At 24.7% G+C, this 15,632-nt stretch overlaps 2 protein-coding genes across 2 annotated transcripts; one reads left to right on the top strand and one right to left on the bottom strand.

The window, feature by feature from the left end:
* Positions 1 to 6,406: 6,406 nt before the first annotated feature.
* On the top strand, positions 6,407 to 7,614 carry LOC129618511 (uncharacterized). The gene is made up of 3 exons (XM_055533307.1): positions 6,407 to 6,940; positions 7,103 to 7,216; positions 7,288 to 7,614. The coding sequence occupies exons 1-3, from the start codon at positions 6,477 to 6,479 to the stop codon at positions 7,517 to 7,519; spliced, it is 810 nt and encodes a 269-aa protein (XP_055389282.1). The 5' UTR covers positions 6,407 to 6,476; the 3' UTR covers positions 7,520 to 7,614.
* Positions 7,615 to 7,658: 44 nt separating this feature from the next.
* Positions 7,659 to 8,796, bottom strand: LOC129618516 (uncharacterized). The gene is made up of 4 exons (XM_055533311.1): positions 8,545 to 8,796; positions 8,191 to 8,398; positions 7,949 to 8,084; positions 7,659 to 7,884 (listed from the first exon to the last, which is right to left on the bottom strand). Exons 1-4 carry the CDS (start codon positions 8,794 to 8,796, stop codon positions 7,659 to 7,661), a joined length of 822 nt encoding a protein of 273 aa, XP_055389286.1.
* Positions 8,797 to 15,632: the final 6,836 nt, after the last annotated feature.

The raw sequence follows: 15,632 nt of genomic DNA, 5'->3' as shown, positions 1-15,632 counted from the left end.
CTTTACGCGGCTCCCTAAAATTGCCCCCTCCCTGCTTTCAAAACAACGAACAATATACAATAAACATTGCACATTGCCCTTAATAATTGCGTCATTCTTGTCCGGCGTTCATTGCATATGCTTACTTTGTTTATATATAATAATCACGACACTGCTTGTACGATATACTTAATATATGAGAAATTTCAATAGTAAATAATATTTATTTCAGGCGTTAAATTCGTGTTTACATGGAATTGTAAAGATCTTGACAGCACTTCAAAGTTATTTAAATCCACATTTCTCCCAGTTTTAATTTTACCGGAAGCTTTGTTTGAAGACCATATCATTTCTGTTTTATTTTTAAATTTATGATCGTATTTAAGATCTATACTGAATGATGGCCAATTCAATACCTTAAAAATTTATTTTACACTGTTGATTTACATTCTTTGTTGTATGGCAACTGACAACATCTTCTTGAATGAAAGATTCTATCAGATTGAAAATTTGTTCAACAAACGACAATAAACATTCGTTACAAATAAAATTGATGTTCTTTAATAAAATAAAGTTGATGCTCTAAAATAGCTGAACTACTTTCTGACTAGACCAACAATTTCACTATCTCAGTATTACCTCAGTTGCAAATTTCCTTGTTTATTTGATGGTATCCTTTATATTCTTCATTACTCTGCCTTACTGATTAACTTTTAAGAAACAATGAACTTTCATTCATAACAAAACAAAACAAAATTCTATTCGTCTTGAATAAAATTTGATTGTGGTGTATAATATCTTACAATTCGATTATATCTCGGAAATATAGAAGTAAAGTAATAGAGCCTCTGTTAGGAGTAAGTATTTCAAAAGTAATTTGATCATACATCGGAAGCTACAAAACCTGCACTATTCAAATATAAGACTAAGAATTCTAGTAATACGGCTATTCTTTGCAGTTGTAAAGGTACTTCTTATAGCTATAAAACATTTCACTCGTATTCTAAAAACAAACTTACTCATATCTTAAAAATCTCGACACGCTCAAATCTATACCTTCTTATTTTCTAAGAATTTCAGATATTGCACTAATTAATAACAAAAAAAATTTTGAGCACCCACAAATACTTAAAAACGTACACTAGAAACACATTTAATTTGAAAATAAATAAATATAAATTAAGAATAAAAAAAAAAACAAAAATATAAAAACAAAAAGTATTAATTAAATTTTTCTAGGTTAATAAAAGTAATACAATCAAATTTTAAAATATTGCAACAAAAGAAAAAAAATATAAACCTTAACAATACCTTGATTTTTCTGCTCAAAACAAATTCAAAACTCAAATTAAAAAACTCACTTTATAAAAATTTTTACTTTTAATGTATGTGCACACAAACATATACTATGCAATTTTCCATTGTAAGGCACATACCATTGTTAAATATCCTGTTTAAAAAAAATTTTTTTACATCAATTGAATTTATACGCTCTAATAATTTCGATATCGATTTATTCTACTTTATTTTGAGAGAAATTAGAACGAAGAACAGGTAAATAACTACTCAATATTTCCTTTTAGTTCATACTACTTGCAATACAAAGTAAATGATATTGAGTAGTTAACCAAAATATTTTAAATTTTGGATTTCCCGAAATCTGCTATACACTGTGATTTTTCTCATTTAATAGTTATTAGATTATAAGAATAAGAATAAGACTGTTTAGGTGTTAATAATTGAGAAATTTGGAGTAGCAATTCTATATTGAAAATTCCACTTTTAACTGAGAAATTATTGATTAAATGTATAAATACCTTGAATAAACAAAAGCTAAGTAACTGACAAGTATATTAAGGGTCAATTTATATCAAACCTATATTAATAACACATATTACTTCCACTTTTCTTTAGAAGCTATCTACGTCAACAATTATTTGAATTGGCATACTATATTTTTATGATCTACCAGAACTATTCTGGAAATAGTTTTTGCTGTGAGAAAAATTTTTAAAAATAAGTCACCTACAATCTGTCTCAAATTAAAATAGAAAAAAGAAAAAAAATCTAAAAATTTTTAAGGTCATTGTACACAAGAAACACGCGACATTACAACGAAAAATTCTTAATTTAATTAACAACTTCGAATACTAGAATAACATTTCTAGATGTATAATAATAAAACGAAATTTAATCGCTTGAACAAAAATATTATAGTTAAATGTAAAAATTTCAAATCTACACTTCGATACGGTTAAATTTTTCAAAATGAATTCAAAATTATTGAAATTCTCATTTCCAATACGATCTTCAATTTTCATTATAATAATGATGATTTGGTTATTAAACGTTTTTACAATATCCTCATCAGATAATACAACTTCATTAAAAATTCTCTCACGTAAAAGGCGGTTTTTAGCATTTCCTGATGGTTCTTCAATTGCGGTAAGAATAACTTTTTTTTTATTTTTCTTCCAAGGCTTCCTTAATTACAATACCAGAATTAATAACTTTTAATTCAGATTTTTTAATTGAATTGTTTTAGGTAGCACTTTGTATGACTCATGGTTATGTACCTACCTATTTATTTCCTGGGTATCCATATAGTTTAATAAGTATTGCAACAAATTGGGGTTTAGCGTATAATTTACCAAATGCTACGTGGATTGTTCATCAACTACGTAAGCAATCTCTAAAACCAAAACACAAACAAATAATTTTAAGACGGAACCGAAGAGAACTTTATAATAAAATAGAAATAATAATTGACAAGTAAGTTTTAAAAAATCTATTTGGATCAAATCAATTTTATTTTATATAGACACTAAAATTTCAAGGTGATTTTGTTTTTAAAAGCAATGGTTCAGTGGAATAGTGTGTGTGTTAATACGTAGTATTTGAAGTTTTTAAATATAATTTAATTTACCATATCAGCGCCTTAAGTGTTTTGGCATACTCAATTAGCTCTTAAAATATTTTTTTTTGTATTTCGACTCTTAAACACGAAAAAATTCACATTATATTCCTGAAATAGAATTCAAATGTGTGACCAATTTTTTTCTGAATACTTTTATGGACCCATTTCAAACAAATTAGTTAAAAGAGTTTTTGATACACAAAAAAATTTTTTCTTATATTTTTTTATTTTGTTCGCGTAATTAGTATGGGATATAATGGAAAAGATTGTATTTTAAGAGCCCTATGTGAAAGCGCTCAATTTTTCAGTAAGAAAACGAAAATTACAATGCTAGAGGAAATTGTTAAAACAATATTCAGGTAAAAATTTTTAAATTTTATTCGAAAAACTCCAATCATAAATTGTAATTATAACATTTTTAGTTTACCAAAGGATAAATTATTTTCATTTGAACCGTCAGAACTAAAGGATTACGATGAAGCTTATCGTTTTGGAAATAAAATAAACGATTGTAGTTCAACTTATAGAGGATGTATGTTCTCAGTATTAGACCTTGCATTTGGAAAATATTCTGAGCCGCCACCGAATTTGAAGTTTCCAACATCTTTCAATTCATTTAAATTTCAACCATAGCTGTACTGAACGAAAGCGAATAAAATTAAAAGTTAAAAAATTTAAAAAACCATACTCATTTTTGAAAGTAAAATATATTTAATTTAATATTTTCAGTTTTTATTGCAATTGTTGAAAATTCCAGCGCTCCGAAAACATACGGTTTATAAATGTAGTGTTGACATAACACTATTTATATAATATTATTGTTTTAAGTTTACATCTGATTTAATAGACTATAATTAAACAAAAAGGCTAGCTACTACGTTCCAAATTAAATCCAATGAAATTTTTCATAAACTTCAAGCCATTCTGCTTTATCTAACAAAATTATTCCTTAAAACTAAAATTTAAATGGCCATTTATAATTAAACTTTCCATGTTAAATATGGATAGATCAACTGATCTATCCGATGATATTCTATATTTTCTGATCAAACTTAATACATTGATTTTTACAATTCAAAATTTTATAAAATTCTAATCAAATGAAACAAAAGTCTATGGAATATGTTTTATTGTGTAAAATCAGAAAAATGAACGTTGAGATTTTTTGCTGATTACTCATCAAAAGGTAGGTAAGAATTTGATTTGCGTCAAAGTGCTCATATTTACACACATTTTGCAGTTTTGAAGCACTAAAACACAAATCATGTTTGCGATTGTAATCTCAAACATGATTTCAATTCAATTTCGCAAATTTGCGATTTGTAATTTATGATTAATGCAAGGTTATTGTACTCTTAAAATCAAATACAAAAAAAATTCCATTAAATAAAATTTATTCGGTTCTTAGGTCACTTTCACCTCTCATAAACTTTTTTGTCACTATAATACTTATAAATATTAATATATGTATATGTGTATGATTCATAAATTATTAAATAGAACAACATTTCGATATTTCTTCGATGCTATAGGATACTTAACAGTCATTCTTACATAATTGTTTCCTTACGTTGATGAAACGTGGTTATATTAATTAATTTGTTTAGAAAAGCTTTCATTATAATTCGTACTTATTCACAAATAGCTAAACAAGAAGTTTTGCTGGATCCCTGCAAGTTTACAATTTTGTTTTACCTCTTTCAGAAAATTGGTAGAATTTTAAATAACCGAAAACAGTTTTATGTATGACGATTAAATACTATAAAAGATAAAGAGAAAAGGAGAAGACTAAATACAACCGCAATAGTCTATATGTTAGAACTCTTAAATCATGGACTCATTGTTGTAATACCACTCAAATTTATTTTTTAAACCTACAATAAATACCAAAAACAAAAAATAAAGAAAATAACAAAAAATAAATTAATTTAATTAACAGATAAATTAAGTATAGCCATTCTATTTTCAATTGAAAAAATTTTAATAAAAAATTATAATAGTATAATAAAAAGTTTTCTAACCTGCAGTTCAATTGAGTTTATATTTAAAAAAAAAAAACAAATTAAAAAAAAATGAATATCAAAATATTAATAGCAACATTCCCATTATGGATTTCTATTTTAATTTTAATAATAATAGCTTGGGTCATAGATGCTACAGAAACATATTCTTCGCACAATACAACTTCAGTAAAAATTCTTTCAAGAAAAAGAAGATTTTTAGCATTCCCAGAAGGTGCTACAATGGCGGTATATAAAAAAAATTTTAAATTTTATAAATCTGTTAAATTTTTCATTGAATTTTTCTATTAATTAGGCAGCTATATGTATGACTCATGGTATTATAACTGAATATTTACTTAAGCCACCATATAAACAAATTAGTATATCAACTAATTGGGGATTTACTTTTAATTTACCGAATGCTACATGGATTATTCATCAAATTAGAAAACAATCATTAAAACCGAAACAAAGGCAAATTATTTTAAGACGTAATCGAAGAGAATTGTACAATAATATTGAAACAATCATTGATTCGTAAGTATCAAAAATTTTCTCAATTTTCTCAATTCAAATTTAATATGCATATTTTTATAATTAAAAATTGATAAAATCGATTTTTTCTTTAAACAATACAAGTTCTTTCGATTCACTCACTATATTGAAAATTTTTGTTCTTGAATTTCCACACAATATTATTGTAAACATAATGTGTAATGGAATACTCGTAGGAAATTTTTGCAGTTGTAGTCAACTTCAATTTTATTATATTGTAGTTTATTTATGAATTCAGAAAATTTGCATAATGCATACAAAATTTCATATTATTTGTTTATTTAGATGCACCTAAGAAGCACATACATTAATTTTTTTACACCATTTTACTCTAATTATTAAATAACGTTTGTTAAACTGTTCATTGAAAATTATTATTGATAACTGAATGCAATTTGCTTTGCAGTTTCTTATTAATATTAAAAACCAACTACATATTTAATTAATAAGTGTTTTGATAAGTGTAGAGTTGCATGCTGAATGAGTGAGTTGTTAGTGAAGTTGTTAAAAATTGAAACGTGATAAAAAAATCAAATTTGCTTTAAATTATAATCAAAAATGAGCTAGAGATTACCTTACACAAGACAATATAATAATTATTTTAAAAAATTTAATATTATTCCCGTATTACTTAAATTTTTCGAAATTAAAATCAAAAATTTAAAATATTAATTTGATTTTATTTGAATATTTTATTTTAAGTAAAAAATTTTTAATTTGAGAATTAGAATTGATTAGATTTAATTTAAAAAATCACATACATGGAGAATTGCAAGTTTTTCCGTAAATATAAAATAATATTTATTGTTGTCATACGTTTTATATGTATTAATATAATTTTATTTGAAATAAGTAAACAATTTCTTAAATTTGTTAATATAAATGCATTAAAATTGGAAAATAATAACGATAATAATAACAATACTGATACCAATGACTTCATTTCAAAATCTTCAATTAATAATTCATCATATTATGAAAATTATAATAAACAATATTATGAGGAAAATGATAATAGTTTAATGAATTCTAATGAAAAATCAATAACATTAAAATCGAAGTCCACAATATTAGAAACAATAACGTCTAACAATGAGAAATCAATTCAACTACAACAGAGAAGGCAAACACCTAAAAAAAGAGTTCGTAGATATTTATCTTTTCCGGAGGGAGCATCTTTTACATGTGCTATATGTGCGACAATCGGTATTATTGGTAATATTGATCCAAGTTATATGAGTTTTGGTTTAAATTGGGGTCTTGCATACGATTTACCAAATTCAACATGGATTTTAAATAAATTCCAAAAATTTAAAAAACATCGTATTAATCAAGAACCAGTTATTAAGAATGAACATGATTATCATATACCAGACCATAACCATTTTCATGATGATTACTATTATGATAAAGCAACAAAAGCAATTTCTAAACGTGAAACAAGACGAAGCTTTTACAAAGAAATTGAATTTTTTATTGAAAAAACGTTAGTATCGGAGTAATTGACTCAATGATACTTAAACCCTTTCAATTTTTGTAATATGTTCGGCAGGACTTTAATCTTACCGAATCAAAACACCTAAAATTCAGAATTTTACAATTATTTTAGTTTCTTTCCACTTTAACACTTTTATTTATACTTTTCCAGCATGGGATACAATGGGAAAGATTGTATTTTAAGAGCCTTATGCGAAAGTGCTCAATTCTTTACCAGAAAAACAAAGAAAACTATGCTAGAGGAAATAGTTAGGACAATATTTAGGTAAATAATTACAAATTCGCCTAAAATATTTTCAAATTAAAAATTTTTAAATATTTCAATATTTATTCCAGCTTACCAAAAACAAAATTATTTTCATTTGAACCATCAGATTTTGAGGAATATGATGAAGCTTATCGTACCGGTGACAAAATAGATGATTGCAGTTTAATTTATGATGGATGTAATTTTTCATTACTTGATTTGGCATTTGGAAAATATTCGGAACCACCGCCATCACATTTGCCACAACCAAAGTTTTCATCAACTTATGATCCTTTGGCTACTCCAGTCAAATTTAATTAACTAATTAGAAACAAATGAAATAACATCGACAAAATTGTAAAAAATTTTTAATCTTACTAGAAATACATGATATAAATGTATAGGTTATTATTTAAATACAAAACTACAAATAAATTATGTATGTTACGGCTGTTGCTTATCACATAAATGAATAATTATTTTTTTTCATAAGTGTTGTTGGTCTTACTGAATATTTACCGAACGCTAAATCTATAAGGGAAAATGTGCAATTTGGATAGAAATTTATACAATCCGAAATATACTCGATTGCATGACCCCTTTGAAATGCTCTCTGATATGTAAAATCCTTATAACGTTCAGTATCAATTAATTCATCTTTAACATATCTTCTTCGACCAGGATAACTGAATTTTATTAATTTGTTTTTTGAATGTATTGAAATGAATAAAGGAAAATTTTAATGCTCACCTAAATATAGTTTTAACCATTTCTTCAACCATTGTACCTTTTAAATCAGAGAATAATTTTGATGCCTCACAAAGAGCTCTTAAAATGCATTGTTGACCATCGAAACCCATTCTAAGAATTAAATAACAATTTTCGGCTTTTAATTATTATTAAAAATTGGCTTGTCTGTATAATAAATATATCAATTGAAAAATATACGAACCTATTAATTATTAATTCAATTCTGTTATATAAATCTCTACGAGTACGTCTTTTTTCAATTAATTCAGCACCTGTTGATCCTGTACCGGTTGATGTACCATCATTTGATTTTAAATTACCAAAACCATGTGCAGCATCCACAACCCATGTTTCATTTGGTAAATTATATGATACACCAAAATTTAGGGCATAACTTATCCAATTATAATTTGGATTACCATACATTCCTATTGTGGTACAAATTGTAGCCTTTAAAAAGGATAAATTCATGATGATTCGCATATTAGAAGAATAATTGCAATGTTACAATAAATTATTTTTAATCAGAATTTTTAAAAAACGTTTCTCAATATACTTTATAATAAAATTGGCAATTTGTTTTTCAATATACTTACTGAGAATGACGATCCGTATGGAAAAGCTAAGAATCTACGTTTTCGAGACAAAATTTTCGGTTCATGTAATTCCATTTCCTGTTGTTTTGCATTTGATGATGGTAACGACAATAATGATGAGGATGATGAAGATCCCGGGAATCCAAGTAATACAAGTAAATAGAAAACCAGTATAAATGTTAATCCTTGAAAAATTGATTTAATACTATCGGATTTCTTTGCGTTATTTTCGACTTTCAACTCTGTTTCCATGTCCTTTTTTTTGTGTTTTTGTTTTCATCGAATAAAAAGGAAAGAATTAAACAAAATTCCAATTGAAAAAGAAAAATCAAAGATAATAAATAAATTTTTCTTTGTTCTCTTCCTGTTCTCTTTTAAATTTCAATTTTATTTTGTTGATGAATTGATTTTATAGTCAATAATCTAAATGCTTACCGAAGTATTTACCCAATTGCTAACGTATAGTTAGTTAGTTCTAATGTGAAAGAAGGAAATTATTTTTTATTACTGATTTCTGTTTTTTTATTTTTGTTCTCGACAAATCTCAAAAGTCGGCAATGAGATTAAAATAATGGTTAAAAAGTTTCCAATAAAAAAAAAATTTTTTCTATTCTTCCTCTATCTTCCATCTATTTAAAGCTTAAAATTCTAATTATAACTTTTTTACGTTCCAAATTCTTTTTAATTTGATAAATTTTAAAGTAATGATATGAGCATATAGAAATCAAAATAAATTAAAATTTAATCTACCATAATAGTTCTTTTTATTCATTCTAAATTACTAAACCAATGGCAATTATATTAATGACTTTATAAAAGAGAAAAGCTGTACATCTACATATCAATAGTTTCATACATATCAACATTAACAATACTTATATGGCAAAAGTACAAGGTGATAAAGAAACAAGCCTTAAACATGAAGTTTTATACCCAAAACTTACTGTTCTCTTTTTAAAAGGAAAGAAAGAATATATGTTTCGTAATCACAGTTACATGTATTGACGTAAGTTGAGAAACAGAGGCAGTAAGTTTTTTCTGATTTATTTGGAAGGAAATATACTTAAAATTATTCAAAACATTAACGATTATAAACGAGTCTAAAAAACCTGCTTCACATTAATGTTATTGAAAAAAAGCCTAGTTTCCAATTGCCAATTTTATCTATTATCGAGCCCGGCTCTCTGAAAGCGCTAAATAATATAATATTATTGGAATATTATTTTTTATTGTCATACAAAAAAAAAACAATATAATTCAACGATCAAAACTTATTTGTTGGTTGGTTGATTGACGTGGCAAGTGCCAGCAGGGTTATCACTATGGCAGTGATCTTGAAGAATCTTTTTAAATCCCATATCTTGTCCATATTCTTAATTTTTCATATCTTGTCCAGACAAGCCCAGCCTAGCCCAGAGCCGGACACTCGCAGAGATAATTAAAACTTTTTGTTCATTTCCCGGCAACAGCGAGCCATTGTGTGACTGTCGTTAAGCAGGAAATATCCCTCCGAGACATCGCCAGGAGGCCTATCGATTATTAGGAAATAATAGGGTAATAATTAATAATAGATAAGTTATTATTCAAGAGTAACACACCCTGTATATTACCTATAAAAATTTTTATTTTTATTTATTTTAATCACTTCTTTTTAAAATCATTTAACGTTGATTTAAAAATTTTAACAACCATTAACCAATTCATTGAAATTATTTGAAAAAGTTATGACATTACGGGTATTTATTTAAGGTCTCTTCACCAGGTTAAAAGGTAATATTATTGTATAGCTGCTTTATTTATAATTTAATTTTTTTTCTTTTTTTTTTTGAAAAGTACATAAAATTTTTAATAATATATACAATGTATATTAAGTACACGGTACATAAATATTTGTAAATTATATACTTGGGTTATAATTCTGAGTAATTTAAAGAGTGTTAAAATGTTAATATCGTAATAAGATTTTATTCTTTTTTATTTTCAATGTACAAGATACTATAATAATTCGAATTTTTTTTAAGGAAGTAACAGATATGTGTTAATGGATACTATAAAAATATTCTTTTTAACTTTTCTTTTATAAAGTCGCGATTTAAAGTAATTTTACACGAGATACGAAACATATTTTAAAGTTATTTAAAATTTTATTTTTTGATTTAATTTTTCATTATGTAAGGTAATTGTCATTAAAGAAGGTTTGCTTTAAAAATTTATTAAGTACTTATAAAAAAATTTTTATTGAAAAAGTGCATATAATGTGTTTTGGGTATTAAGTTGTTAAATAAAAAATTTTTACGTTCATAGTTGTCAATCTACATATATGATTAGTTTAATAAAAATTTTATAATACAGAGCCATAACGAAACACTAAACAACTGCTACCTACTCTAAGTTATATTACAAAGATTCAGCAGCCTAAGAACTTAAACGACTTAACTTATAAAATTGGAGTAAAGGAAGGCTATACGTCATACGATGTTTTCTTATAAACCGTGAAATATATTTCAATATTTAACTTTTGTTTTTTGCCACAAGATGTCATAAGAGTCATTGAATTGAGATTTACTTTAATTAATTGAATTTTTATTGAAAATGTTAAATGAAAATTTAAATGAATATTTATAATATAAAGAGTTCATACTTCAACATACCAGGTCCCTCAAGAAGCAATCGACATTACAAGCTTTATGTAAACAAAAACAACAATAACGTTATCACCTTTAACTAACAAACAATAAAAAAAATAATCATTAAAAATTTTATAAAACAAAAAAAATATTTAATATGCAAAAGAACGATTACGTTCTTTTATTTGAAACTTTCATCCTTTAATCTTATATATACATTTCTATAGGCAAAGAATCATATATACAATGTATATATTATTGTGTATTGTCTAAATTTCTATTACTATATTATTCGAATAATACTCACATAAAAAACTAATATATTGCCAAAATCACTTGTCTCTTCATTCTATTCTATTATATTCAATTCAATAAAGAATTTTAACGTCTCAAGCATAAAATAACATTATTATATTTCAAAAGTATGCAATCATATTATATAAGTGCATATATGTTATATCATGTATATTAACACATCATATTGTGCAAAAAAAGATGGTACCGACATCAAAAAATAGAAATAACATTATTTAGATAAGTCTTTTGATATTTTTTGAATATTTATATAAAATGCACAAAGACGTTATAATCTCGTACATATTGCATAATGTACACACATAAGCGCATATATTATAATATAAGAGTACAATTTAACTGACATCTAAAATGCGGTCTGACTACATTATATTATTTAGTTGTGTCATTAAGGTAGGTATGTAATTGTGATCACAAAATGTGAGATACAAAATGCTAGTCTGTATCTGAAATCAATATTTTATTTAAAAATGCATTGCGGAAATTTTTAATTCTCCCAACAAAAGATTTGCGAACTAAATGAAACCTTGATTTTAGAAATAATTTTCTATCTAGATGTTTGAATATATACTTACATTTTTATCATAATTCATAAAAGAAAGTTTAATATTATCATATTAGATTTTTAGTAATTGTTATACGATTATGTCAAAATTGCCCGAAAACTTATAAAATACGAGTATTGCTCGATAACTTAGCATGTCTGGAATATTTTTGTTAATTTCTTTACTGTTTTTGCGTGGAATTACAGAATATACTCGGAATGCAAAAAAAGATTTTGTAACTTATTAAATATTTTTTGCAAACAATAAAATTTTAAACATTTAATACAGCAAAATGATTTTTTTTTATGTTGAAATCTTAACAATTTGAATAAATTTGAATTACATATCTGACGATTACATATACAAAAAAACATAACATTGAACCTATAACAAAGTCAGACATCTATTTACTTGCTAAATAGAAATTACCTGATGGAGCTCAGAATTTACGTGGAAATAACATAAAAAATCAACTGTTCAAACTCCCGCAAAAATAATTGCAGACCGAAAGTTGTAAGATGTTTAGTAAATTTTATTATTTTCGGTTAATTAATATGCGATTAAACCTTAATTTTTTTCACATACCAAATCAGCACCTTATTGTTTATAAAATCAACTTTTTTATTCAATACGCCGTCAACCTATCGTGCAAATACTTTTTGTATTCTAAAGTTCATACTGCAATTTGGCAATTTGGATGTAAGCGTATAATAAAGAAAATGCATCTTTATTCTAAAATTTTGAATTTTTGTATAATAATACAAGTTTTTATGTAAATACTTATTGAAAATAAAAAAGAAGAATGTTTGATTCTATTCTGTTATTTTGTTATTCCATTTTATATGTTGCTTTTGAAAATAACAAGATCAAATTCGCGTATACAACGAATTTATTTACATAAGAAATTTTCATTCACTAAGGATTTTAAATTTTCTTCATTTATATTTGTTAATATACTTACTTTGTTAAATAAAATATACATTTATGAATGTATTTAAGTAAAACTGTGTATTATACTATGTAAGTATATATATGTATATATGTATAATATGTTTATATCATGTATAAAAATGCATTTAATAAGTAGCGCAGAGAAAATATGCAAATGAATCAAAAGTATTTAACAGCAAAATGTATGTTTTTCTTCGTTTCCTTTTTTTTACTTCTTCTTAAGATGTCACAAGTATAATTATAATAATATAACAGTTATATAAATAGTTATTTATGTTGCAAAAAAAAAAAAATAAAAACAAGCACATAACTGTTATTTCTTCCCACACAATTTCTTATTTTTTTGTGAATAATTTTTTAAATGGTATTATGAATAAAAGGAAATGTGTTGTTTTGGCTGAACAATGTGACATGATATATATATTCGCTAATATATTATATTAAAGGGTTTTCTATTTCAGGAATAAGGCATTAAATGCAATTATTAAATTATTCAAGCGGAATTGTAACTTTCCGTCTTTTAATTGAGAAGATTATAAACTAATTTTCGAATTTATTTGAACATTAAGAGACTGATCATGTATCTCGGTATTTTACTCGCCAAGTGAGTTGAAAATGAGTAACTATCATAATTATATATTTGTATAGTATATTTTTCGAATGGAAAGAATTATTCTGTATTGCGTAGAAGAGTTATTGTGAATTTATTCACTTTGTTCTTAAAAGTGAGATGTTCACTCAATTATTTGAGAAAAAAATGCAAAACTCAAATTGAAAAAAAATGTAATCTTATTGGAAAAATTAATCAATTAGAATAAAGGAGATGAATTAAAGCCTTATAATTATATGGTAACAAGTAAAATACGCCATCTTTGTCAAACTAAATGTCATGATTAAAGTAAATTTTTTACACAAAACAGCAAGGAACTTAAAAAGTTCGTTAAATATGAATATTATTGAGATATTGGTTCCAATATTTTTGGCGATAAGCACCCTAAACGGATGAAAACAATTTTTAAAAATATACGAGATTATTATATACTGATACTTAAACCATTGAAGCATTCAAAATAGCGGATACATAGAAGAAAAAATTTTGTTTCTTAAGTTAGATCCATAGAACATTATTATCATTTCACGATTCTCATTAAAAATTGTTTTATTAATACAATAGTATTTGTAAGAAAGCTTTCGGCATTCGCAACATCTACCTCAATATCCTATAATTGTAATGTATTATGTTATGAAATGAAGAACTACTTTTAAATCTATCTGCATTTTTTGTGTTGAAAAATTAAAAAAGTTTTTTGTTTTTTTTTTACTCTTAAGATTTATTTGGACTTTTCAACACATTTTTTTTTTTTAGTTTTTATGCTTATTTTTTTTTTTACATCATTCATAATGTCTGTGACATAAAAGAGAGTAAACTTTCTAACAAATTCCTTAAGATATTAACATTTTTTTTTTAATTTTTTTCCTTACTTCGTTCATTTACTCTTTACTTATAATTTTTTTCAGTTTTTCCCTTTTTGTTATTCTTTTTTTTTTGTTATCTTTCTTGCATATAATTTAATAAATTTTCTTTCTTTTCGCATTAATGTCCGTGACATTTTCTTTTAAAAATGGTGTTTTATTAGGAAAGTAAAGGAAGTTAAGTAAAAAACAAACAAGCGAAAAAAAAAAAGCAACATGAAAATTTTTTATAAAAAATTAATTTTTTATATGTTTTTAACACAAATATTCTTATTAAAATTAATATACACTTTTGAAGGATCACAGGAAATTATAACAAGGCTGGAGAAAATTAATTATGAAAATTTATTAAAACGAAAAAAACGTTACTTGTTATTTAATAAAGGAACTAATTTTGTGGTGAGATAATTAATTGTGCCATAGTTTTAGTTTTTGAACTATAGCTTACAGGAAAACAAGAAAAAAAATTAAAAATTTAAAATTATTCATTGTAATCACATAAATTTAATATTTTCTTAATTTGCATTACCAGAATTCCGAATTTTTTGCAATTTTTGTAAGTCTGCAATTTTTGTAATTTTTAGTACGTCTTTAAATTCTACAATTTATTCTTTAATTAAATTTATAACGTAAATATTATTACAATAGGTTAAAAATTTTAAAAGACTTCAAAAATTGAAGCAAAACAAATTGTTGTGCCAGAAATTAAGTATTCGATGACTTTTATGTATAAGTACAAAGCGTAATTTAAAATTAAAGATCTAGTAAAAATTTTGAATATGACAAAAAATTAATTTCTGCCAATTTTTATTTTTAATGCACTTAATAATTTTCTGAAACTCTCAATTCAAAAAACAATAATTCTTCATAAATATATTTTGGCATAACAACACTTAGTTCATGTATTAGCCGGGCATATTGCAAATAAAAATTAATAATAAATTCTTTTTTATATAATTATTTATCTACAATGTATACACACAAAGATAAATCAAATAATTTAAAAACTTTACAAAATATTTATACTCAAATATTTTCTTTATCAAAAAAAAACAAAAAAAAAAATAAAAAATATTCTCATTTGCTGATGCAATTCACATTCTCATATAAATATATATACATGAACTATTATACTTACATACTTGTATAGGTAACAGGAGCATACACAAAACTTCTA

This window comes from Condylostylus longicornis, unplaced genomic scaffold (genome assembly GCF_029603195.1).
Source record: "Condylostylus longicornis isolate FDR11 unplaced genomic scaffold, ASM2960319v2 ptg000008l, whole genome shotgun sequence".
Taxonomy (NCBI): Eukaryota; Metazoa; Arthropoda; class Insecta; order Diptera; family Dolichopodidae; genus Condylostylus; species Condylostylus longicornis.
Note: the sequence above shows the minus strand (reverse complement) of the source record. Positions and strands in the feature narration are given on the sequence as shown.